The sequence below is a fragment of the Muscardinus avellanarius genome, assembly GCF_963383645.1.
Source record: "Muscardinus avellanarius genome assembly, chromosome: 5".
Lineage (NCBI taxonomy): Eukaryota > Metazoa > Chordata > Mammalia > Rodentia > Gliridae > Muscardinus > Muscardinus avellanarius.
Window position 1 is genome coordinate 18,736,926 of NC_137790.1, and position 11,080 is coordinate 18,748,005.

General features: G+C 46.7%; 1 protein-coding gene across 1 annotated transcript; it reads left to right on the top strand.

The window, feature by feature from the left end:
- Positions 1-1,645: 1,645 nt before the first annotated feature.
- ADAMTS1 (ADAM metallopeptidase with thrombospondin type 1 motif 1) lies at positions 1,646-9,482 on the top strand (the record flags this gene model as incomplete). The annotated part of the gene is made up of 9 exons (XM_080696132.1): positions 1,646-2,363; positions 3,967-4,313; positions 4,665-4,797; positions 5,499-5,666; positions 6,087-6,373; positions 6,869-7,055; positions 7,171-7,346; positions 8,502-8,677; positions 8,783-9,482. 9 exons carry the CDS (start codon positions 1,646-1,648, stop codon positions 9,480-9,482), a joined length of 2,892 nt encoding a protein of 963 aa, XP_080552258.1.
- Positions 9,483-11,080: the final 1,598 nt, after the last annotated feature.

The window sequence follows — 11,080 nt, forward strand, 5'->3', positions numbered from 1 at the left end:
GGACTGACTTGGGACTAGGGCGGTCGTTCTCACCATTGTCCCGTGGCTTTCTGCCCGTGAGAGCATTGTGAAACATTTCCTTCCTCCGGGCCTTCGAGCCCCTCCCTTTTTCGATGGAAGAGCGCTTTTTTTTTTTTTTTTTTAAGCTTGGGGCCCGGGAAGGGGGAGGGGATGGAAAAAGGCCCAGCTTTTTGGTCGCTTTCGTAACACGGATATAGCTTTTTTCCCTTCCTGGTAGGAAGGGGAGGAGGGGTCAGGGAAGGAAACCCATTTCCTCATTTCTCCGCCGCACAGTTTCCAGCCTCAGCCATCGCCCAGGGATCCTGGGTAGGAAACGTGTGGGTTTGAAGTCTTCGCTGCCTCTGGTCTAAGGGTGGATGGACGCGAGCTCGGCCGGAGTTGATTCTGTCTCGAAACAAGAAAAGTGCCATCCTTCTCCCAAGGTTCTAGGGAATTGAACCTAAGTTCCACATCATCTACTCCGGGAAAGTGGTCCTGGGTCCCCAAAAAGGAGTCCCTGAGGCTGGCGCTCAGGGACAAAGGTCAATGTAAACTCATTTTAAAAACCAGAGCCTGGGAGGTGTCCGCAGACAGGCTTTCTAAGGGACGGGCAGGACTCACCAAACTTTCCCCCAAGAAAAGTTGGGACCAAGAAAGAGAGCACGCTGCAGTTTATGAGCTCCTGGCAGGCCAGGGAGATGGAGAGCTGGGATGGGTATTTTTTCTAGAAAGGGCAGCCCTGGCTCATCTCCCAGATTAGGGAAGAAAGGACTATGCGGGGAAAGAGGGAAATTTAAGGGCAGCTCCCGGGGCAGGGAGCCCTGGAAGGGACTAGATTTTGCATCCGACCCTCCCCTATGGGGACTGTAACCCTGCGCGGGAACAGCGTCCCAGCACTGGAGGGGCGATGGGAAGGCCGGGTGGTCCAGGAGTCAGCAGGGGAGAAGCATGGTAAAACGGAGAACTTTCTCCTTGGAGTGGCCCCAGCTGTACAAAGTGCTGGTCACAGCGCCCCTCCTGCGTCTTCCGCCTCCAGATTGACTAGCGGTGGCGCCGAGCCCAGCGCGGAGGCTGCCCCCTCCCCCGCCGCGGCCCGAGGCGGCTGAGCGTCGTTTAGCACCGAGCTCAGGGGGCGGTGTCTTTGGGATGGAGAAGCGGCCAAGAGGGAGGAGGGGCTCATTCCCGGATTATTATAAAGGGGCAGCCCGGGCTGCCCGATTCCTACACTCGCTGGAAAGCAGCTCCCAGCCAGGCGCTGTTTTGAAGCCAGAGCGCTCAGCCGGGCGGAGAGGGCAGGACTCTGCTCAGAGCGAGCCGCACGGAGACCCAGGCGGAGGACGGAGAGCGGCGCCAGGCACCGATCCTCGAGGTGCCCCCCCACCCGGAGGCGCCCCGGAGCGCTTCTGGTTCCCGCAGCGCCTGCCCCACCGCGCCTCCAACTCTGCGCTGGAAGGAAAACTTCCCGCGCGCCGGCAGAATCCCAGAGCCTGCCAAGTGGCGGGTTCGCCTCTCACTTTCCAAGAGTAAGAGTAATAGTTAACTTTGACAATCCAGAGTCAGGTCAGCGAAGCCCTGCTCTCCTGACCCGAACAAAAGCTCTCCCTCGTCGGGTGCGCTGCAGCGCGCGGTTTTCCCCAGGGCTCCGATGCAGAGAGCAGTCCCTGCGGGGTCCGGAAGACACACGCCGGGCGGCGACATGGGGGACCGGGAGCGATCGCCGCGATCTCGGGGCTCGCAGCCTGCACCCAAACTTTTTCTGCTCGCGGCCGCCGCGGTGCTGCTGGCTGCGCCCGGCGTGCTCGGGCGCCCCGCGGAGGAGGACGAGGAGCTGGTGGTGCCGGCGCTGGAGCGAGTCCTGGGACAGGGGACCGTGCACCTCCACCTGGACGCCTTAGGCCAGAGGCTGCATCTCCAGCTGCAGCCCGACAGCGGCTTCTTGGCGCCTGGCTTCACGCTGCAGACTGTGGGGCGCAAACCCGGGCCCGAGGCGCAGCGCCTGGACCCTGCCGGTGACCTGGCGCACTGCTTCTACTCCGGCACGGTGAATGGTGATCCCAGCTCCGCCGCCGCCCTCAGCCTCTGCCAGGGCGTGCGCGGCGCCTTCTACCTGCAGGGCGAGGAGTTTTTCGTCCAGCCCGCGCCCCCCGCTGCTACCCAGCGCCTCACCCCAGCCGCCGATGGGGAGCAGAGCCAGTCGCCACAGCTCCATCTCCTGCGGAGGAGGCGGCGGGGCGGCGGCGCCAAATGCGGAGTCGTGGATGACGAGACCCTGCCCGCGAGGGGTGCAGGACCCGAGGACCAGAGCGCTGGGGCGCAGGGGCCTCTGCCGGACCAGGAGCCGCAGCGCGCCGGACAGCATACAGGTAGAAGAGTGTCCCTCTTGTCCCTCCATTCATCCCCCTCTCCCCACTTTTCTCAGTCCGACCTGACTTAATGGACTCCTGTTCCCAGGCTGGAGACTGGACGGAGACCTGGAGTGGAGGAAAGTAGTGTGAGGTTCAGGTTGGTGAATCTAAGAGGGAGTTGATGAAATACTGCCTAGAACATGTCATTCTGTTCACTCCGATAATGAATACCCAAGAAAGGACAGACCATCTACGGTTTTCTGCAGACTAAGGCGATTCCTTTGGACTGGGAGGGAGCGTTTGTAATCCGATTCCTACACCTCGGTTGCCTGCGAGCGTGCGTGACTTCTTTCCAGCCTTTAAATTCCTTCCCCCCAACCCTAAGGTTCCTGTGTGTGCTCTTTGGCTGGGCTGCAGCCTCGCGCTGAGTTTTGTAACCTTGTCTGTGCGTGCACCCAGCGCTCAGAGGAGGTCCGGGGAGCGACGGTAACCTCAGAATGCGCCTGTGCGCCAGGCAACCACGCCACCGTCTCTGTTCTGTAGGCTTCTTTCCCCTTCCCCCTTGAAAAGGCCGCCCGGGGACGGCAGGTGGCAGCGGGGCCCCTCGGCACAACCTGCTTGGGAGGTCTTAGCGGGGTTCGTCCCGCCTCCCCGCGCCTCCTACCCCGCCTCTCCCGCTAAACTCCCTCTCGCGGCCATCATCCTACCCTCTAGCACTTTCAAAGTTAGTCAAGGCGGCGCTCTCCTGCTCCTGCTCCTGACTGTGCAGTGCTAACTGGCCGGCTCTTTACATTTTATCACTCTGGTACCTTTATCTTTAGCTTTATCCCGACTCTTCCTTTACAATTCACTTCCTTTCCCCCTGCTCTTCAGCCCTTAGGATGACTTACATTTTCATAGCTCAGTTTAGAACTTGGGAGGGGGGAGGGGGTCCCAGTCCTTCATCAGAGGGCTCTTTCCCAAATAATCAACCTTGGCTGAAACAGGAACTATTTCCCTGGGGCCGTGGGAGTGGGGCAATAGGCTGCCTGGCAGAGTGGGTGGTCCCTGTGCCCCGAATTGGCAAGAGCAGAGAACCCCAGGGACCCCTGGAATGAGAAAGCTGAGCAATGCAGGCTGAGATTCCTTCTGGCCCGGCCCCTTGGCAGCCGCGGCAGCCCTGCCCTAGGCCTTCCACGTGGAGCCGATGATCTCATTCAGGATTTGAGCCCTGGCTTCCAGAGTGAAACAGTGACTCAGGCGCCCTGCCTGCTGCCTTTGCTCCAAGGTTTTACTACAGCTGGGTAGAATGAGTTGCATACCGTCGTGTTGGGATTGTAGGATTTCGCAGAGAACAAAAGAAATCCTGCTCACATGGAAAAATAGCCTGGCCACTACTTCACAGAGCACATAGATTGTTTTGTTTGTTTGTTTTTTAAAAACCAAAAGAGAAAACCCTTTCAAAATAACATTTCCAGTAAGAAAGATAAGCAAATATTTTTGGGGGTTTTTTTGTTGTTGTTTGGGTACTATTTTGGTTTTATTTGCTCAGATGTGTTAGGCTTTCCTTATATACTCTGGGATAGTAGCTATTCTTGGAGAGACTGCCCTTGAGCAAACCATCTTTCTTGTTTCTTGACAGGAACTGGAAGCATAAGAAAGAAGAGATTTGTGTCCAGTCCCCGCTATGTGGAAACCATGCTTGTGGCAGACCAGTCCATGGCCGAGTTCCACGGCAGTGGTCTGAAGCACTACCTTCTCACCTTATTCTCGGTGGCGGCTAGGTTGTACAAACACCCCAGCATTCGAAATTCAGTGAGCCTGGTGGTGGTGAAGATCTTGGTTATCTATGAGGAGCAGAAGGGGCCAGAGGTGACCTCCAATGCTGCTCTCACTCTGCGTAACTTTTGCAACTGGCAGAAGCAGCACAACCCCCCCAGTGACAGAGATGCTGAGCACTACGACACCTCCATTCTCTTCACGAGACAGGTGAGAGGAAGGCGAAGGTACCACTTATAATATTGTCCTCTCAGTGGTCTACCTGGTACCAACAAATGGATTTTTTTAAAAAGGCATTTTCCCCATGTTTTCACGCTGAAATTTCTTCCATTGGCTAGCATGATCTATTTTATTTATTTCTCCCCTAATTTTGATGGTTTAAGTTGTACAGTTCTATTTTGAAAGCACTAGGAAAAAAATGCAAAAGTCGCATGAAGTCTTCTTAGCGCAATAATAATGAATGTAGATGCTCCGAGACATAGGTGAAAATGCAACCTGCTAAAAATAAAGCCAAAGTTCATACTGTCCTTATTAATAAGGATTTACCTTTGCCTCTTGTAGGACCTGTGTGGAGCCCAGACATGTGATACCCTTGGGATGGCTGATGTTGGAACTGTATGTGATCCCAGCAGAAGTTGCTCGGTCATAGAAGATGATGGCTTACAAGCTGCTTTCACAACAGCCCATGAATTAGGTAAGTCTACATCAGAATACAAGTTAAGCCCAGTTCATGAATCTGTGCTGGTAAAACAATATATTACATTTGGTTGGCTGAGACCAGAGGATCACAGTTCGTGGACAACCTCAGCTACTTAGTGAAGCCTTCTGCAACTTAGTGAGACCCTGTTTCAAAAATAAAGAATAAAAAATAGGGCTAGGAGTATAGCTCAGAGGTAGAGTGTCCCTGGGTTTTATCCCCAGTACCACAAAAAAGATATTAATTTGAGAGGGAGATTGTGCAGATTATATTGCTATTTTAAATGTCAGTGTGTCTTAGACATGATAAAAACATAGAGGCAGAAACAGAAGGATCACAGGGTTGAACCCAGCACACTGTAGATTCTTTTACAAAGTTTTTTTTAAAAAAATGTAAAAGGTCTGAGGGTGTTGTTCTAGGTTCAATTACGAGTGTCACAAAATAAAAAGAAAATATTTTCTACTATTTAAAATATAGCCATCGTTTTAAAATAAACACTAAAATAATATGTGATGTAGACATTTGCAAATTTGTTTCTTAGCCACCCTCTTAACAAGTTGACATTGTCTCCAAAATAGTTGTCTCCTAAATTCATTTCTTTCTGTAGAAAAATGATGACATATTAAAATGAATCCCTACTGGGAAAAAAATGTTGTAGATGAGTTCTATTTTAAGACGGGTTTTGGACTGCATCCTAGGCCACGTGTTTAACATGCCGCACGATGATGCAAAGCAGTGTGCCAGCCTTAATGGAGTGAACCGGGATTCCCACATGATGGCGTCCATGCTCTCCAACTTGGACCACAGCCAGCCTTGGTCTCCCTGCAGTGCCTATGTGATTACATCATTCCTGGATAACGGTCATGGTAAGATACTCCAGCTACTCCTCTTAGATGTTATCCTACCATTTATTTTTAGGATTCTAGTTAAACAAGATTTTTTTATGATTCTTTTTTTCACCTTTTAAAATTACTTTTCACTCTCAAGATCATAAATATTCCATCTTAATTCCCAATGAAAGATGGTAACTCTGGTTGAGTAGCTCCCAAAGTCCATTCATTCACTTTCTAAACAGAACAGTAACTTCCTGTTATTGTTAATTCAGAACTCCTATATTAAGCATAATATCTTAATGATACTCTAGATTTCTTTATAACTTTCTCCCAAAGCTTTATAGCTTTGAAATTACTATGATATGTATTGTCTTATAGGATGATTATTTGGAGAATCCAGAATCTATGCCTTAGGTACTTGCGTTTACTACTTGTTTTGCTTTTTCTCTGCAGGGGAATGTTTGATGGACAAGCCCCAAAATCCCATCCAGCTCCCATCTGATCTCCCAGGCACCTTGTATGATGCCAACCGGCAGTGCCAGTTTACGTTTGGGGAGGAGTCCAAACACTGCCCTGATGCAGCCAGCACGTGCACCACTTTGTGGTGCTCCGGCACCTCTGGCGGGTTGTTGGTGTGCCAAACCAAACACTTCCCTTGGGCGGATGGCACCAGCTGTGGAGAAGGAAAATGGTGTGTCAATGGCAAGTGTGTGAACAAGACCGACAAGAAGCATTTTGATGTGAGTTTTTCCACCAAAATACATGCAAATCCTTTAAGTAGTTAGAATTAACCAAGAGCAAAATGATGCTAAAAGATTCCTTACCATTTTCAATATTCCCATTTGCATCCTCCACTGGAAGTGCAAGATAGCTTATGTTTTCATTAATTAACTAATTAATTAATCTAATTATTTATTCACACACTTACTTGGTTTTGGTACTGGGGATTAAACTCAGAGAACCTTCTACATCTGAGATATACCCACAGCTCGTTCTTTTTTTTTTTTTTTTTTTAATTTTGAAGCTGAGTCTTGCTTAATTGCTAAGACTGATCTTAGAACTTGTGATCCTTCTTTCTCAGCCCCCAAGTAGTAGGATTATAGTCATGCACAACCACACTCAACTAAAATAACTTATTTTAGAATTGATTCTTTGTCCCACATTTTTTCTTCTTTTATTTTCTAAAAGATCTGTTTGGTGAGTTAACACTAATAATAATCTGTGTCCGCATCTAGACTCCTGTTCATGGAAGTTGGGGGCCATGGGGACCCTGGGGAGACTGCTCGAGAACCTGCGGTGGAGGAGTTCAGTACACAATGCGAGAATGTGACAACCCAGTCCCGAAGAACGGAGGGAAGTACTGTGAAGGCAAGCGGGTGCGCTACAGGTCCTGTAACATTGAGGACTGTCCAGACCACAATGGTAAGTAGCAGTGCGCTTCAGCTTTCAGGAAAGGGGTAAAGAAGATGAGCCCCGCACTGCACCCGGGAAATCAAGTTTGGAAACTGATAATGTCATCATATCACTCTCTCTCCAGGAAAAACCTTTAGAGAAGAACAGTGCGAGGCTCACAATGAGTTTTCAAAAGCCTCCTTTGGGAGTGGGCCGGCGGTGGAGTGGATACCCAAGTATGCTGGCGTCTCACCCAAAGACAGATGCAAGCTCATCTGTCAAGCCAAAGGCATTGGCTACTTCTTTGTTTTACAGCCCAAGGTAAATACTGCCAACACTGATTTCTTGCCAAAAGGCTAAGTTCTTTGCTTGGTACCTTTTCTTGCAGCCTTTGACTTGCTCTCTTTCCTTTATATACTGAAGCGTTCCATTTGAAATTGTCTCTTCTAACTACACGAGCAACTGCCTGCTTGGAGTTTAGTTGCTTCTAGTTATGAATGAAGCTTACATCCAACGCTTTATGTTCTTGCACTTGCTTAGTATTATTTCTCTATGTGCAAGGAAAAGCCATTTGAAAAACCCTGTGCTTCTCTGTGTAACTAGGTTTCACATGCAACTGTGGTTAGATAAATCATATATTAACACAGTAAACTGACTTTGGATAAGTGTTTAGGCATAGTCCAAAGTACTTGTTAATGGGTAACTAGCAGTCACATGTGCAAACATACTTATTAAAATGGAAGTCTAGGCATTAGTAATCCATATGTTTGAGAATATATGTTGATCAAGAAGCGTTACTTTTGCTGTTTGGATGACACAATACATCTGGTTCTGAAGTAGAAAATAAAATCTAAGTTAACTGATATCATCATATGTCATTAACACTGTGGTCTATGAAAATATTCCCAAATTGCAAATTCAGTTCAATAAATGACTTATGAAGCAACTTCTTTTGCCAGATATTATTCTAGGCATAGAGAATACAGCAGTATACAAAATCACAAAGATCTCTAACTTCCTTGATCTGAGCTTTAGGGAAGATAGGACAATAAACAGATAAAAAGATTTACAATTTTTGTAGATGTTTGTATATAATGTTGATAAAAAGGGAAGTGCGTGATATATATGAAAAATACAGTTTTAGCCAGGTGTGGTGGTGCATGCTGTAATCCCAGCATTCGGGTGGCTGAGACAGGAGGATCATGGTTCGAGGACAGCCTCAGCTACTTAGTGAGGCCCTTTGCAACTCAGTGAGACCCTGTTTCAAAATAAAGAATAAAAAAATAGAGCTGGGGGTGTGGCTTGGAGGTGGAATGCCCCTGGGTTCCATCCCCAGTTCCACAAAATTAAAAAAAAAATAAGAAAGAAAATACAGTTTTAATTAGCATGGTGAAGAAAGCAAAAGAGAATGTTCATAGCTATCATAGCAAATAATAACTCTTTTAAAGTAACACCAGGTATGTTTCCTTGTCTCAGGTTGTAGATGGCACTCCGTGCAGTCCGGACTCCACCTCTGTCTGTGTGCAAGGACAGTGTGTGAAAGCTGGCTGTGATCGCATCATAGACTCAAAAAAGAAGTTTGATAAATGTGGGATTTGTGGAGGAAATGGATCCACGTGCAAGAAAATATCAGGATCAGTTACTAGTGCAAAGTGAGTTTTCAAATATGTGTTCTCCAGGACCTTCTAATTTAGATGTACCTGTGGAGAAAATTCATTAAAAATGATTGTGTATTTATCTATTTTTCTGGCCCACAGACCTGGGTATCATGATATCGTTACAATCCCCACTGGTGCCACAAACATTGAAGTGAAACAGCGGAACCAGAGGGGATCCAGGAACAATGGCAGCTTTCTTGCCATCAAAGCGGCCGATGGCACATACATCCTGAATGGCGACTTCACTCTCTCCACTTTAGAGCAAGACATTACGTACAAAGGTATCGTCTTAAGGTACAGTGGCTCCTCCGCGGCATTGGAAAGAATTCGCAGCTTTAGCCCTCTCAAAGAGCCCTTAACCATCCAGGTTCTGACTGTGGGTAATTCTGTCCGACCCAAAATTAAGTACACCTATTTCATGAAGAAGAAGAAGGAATCCTTCAATGCCATCCCTACTTTTTCGGAATGGGTCATTGAAGAGTGGGGCGAATGTTCTAAGTCGTGTGGACTGGGCTGGCAGAGAAGGCTGGTGGAATGCCGAGACATCAATGGGCAGCCTGCTTCCGAGTGTGCGAAGGAAGTGAAGCCAGCCAGCACCCGACCCTGTGCAGACCTGCCTTGCCCACACTGGCAGCTGGGGGAATGGTCACCATGCTCCAAGACCTGTGGGAAGGGCTACAAAAAGAGAACCTTGAAGTGTATGTCCCACGATGGAGGGGTGTTGTCCCATGAGAGCTGTGATCCTTTAAAGAAACCTAAGCATTACATAGACTTTTGCACGATTGCAGAATGCAGTTAAGCAGTGTCCTCTTGGGGAGGGAAGGCGGTGTGGAAGGGCTGATGCACTGAAATCAAGAATGCTGGAGGGATCCAATGCATCTTGCCAGTAGCCAGTGAGGTGTGTCAATCAAGTGGGGGTGTGGAGGTAGATAGGAGTTAGATCATGAGAATATCCTGCCAGGTAAAGTTTGATAGGATAGTTAATGAGGATTATTAACCTCTGAGCAATGACTTAGCCAGAAAATGCCCCAGGGCATTATTAGTGTTTTGTTACAACTATTACAGAAACATTTGCTAAAATAAGTCAGAAATATTGCAAGCCCTGTGTTTTGGTACTGATCAAATGCTTCGCATCATGGGGGTTGGAAGGAAAAAGCAGAAGAAAGGTGAGATTTTGTTTAAGATACAGCTTACTTTACCTCACTAGCAATGGGAGAAGAAAGAAGTTCAAATAGGATCTTTGCTGAGCACTATATATATGGCCCCTCTGGATTCAGAGAATGATTATACAGATTTCTATCATGGGTTAAGATTTTGTCCAACATGAGAGAAAAGCTCAGCTCCATCGGATGACTCATGGATCCTCTGTACCTTATTGTACCATCTCAGTCTTTACGTGTGTAACTCATTTTAAGGAAGAAACAATAGACATATTTATAAAAGTGCATCAAGTATACAAAGTTAAGAAACAGTGAAGTAGGCGTCAACATTAAAGGAGACACGAAGAATTTGGTACCTCCGATCTTTCCCTCCTCCTATGTAAGTCTACTTAGGGAATATGGATGTGAAAAAAAAAAAAAAAAAAAGAACTGTCTCAAGAAAGTCAGTAAGATCACACAAAATGATGTAATGCCAGAACAAATATGGACGTGTAGAACTGGGTCCCCTGGGTGTGGGAACATTGAGATCACTTGTCTCATGATGGAGAGGCTGCAGAGGGATAGCAGGTTTATCCCCAGCAGCTGGTCCAGTATCTTAGTGAATGTCTGTCCAGCTCTTCTACTGAGAGAATATGACTTTTTCCATATGTATATAGTAAAATATGTTACTATGACTTATATGTACTTTATAAGTATTGGTTTGTGTATTCCTTCTAAGAAGGTCTATAGTTTGTAATAAATGCCTATAATAACATATTTATTTTTATACATTTATTTCTAATGATAAAACTTTTAAGTTATATCGCTTTTGTAAAAGTGCATATAAAAATAGAGTATTTATACAATCTATGTTACTAGAAATAATAAAAGAACACTTTTGGATTCATGTGTCTATTTTCTGAAATGGAAATTGACTCCTGGGAAGGAAATCTGAGACACAAACATTGAATCTGAGGATAATTTTTTATTAAAACCATTGAAAATAAGATTTAGTTCAAATGTCATAGTTTATGTGTCTTTAATTTATGGTAGCATCAGTAGAAAAGGAATTAATGATATCTTCAGCATAGATAAGTTGATTAGTAATGTATCTGATAATATATACCAGTGGTTGGCAAAGTTCTGTAAAAAGCCAGATGTAAATTTTTATGGCTCTGTGGGCTACACTATCTCTATCAAAACTGCTCAACAGTGTTATTGTAGACATGAAAGTAGCCATAAGTAATACATAAATGAA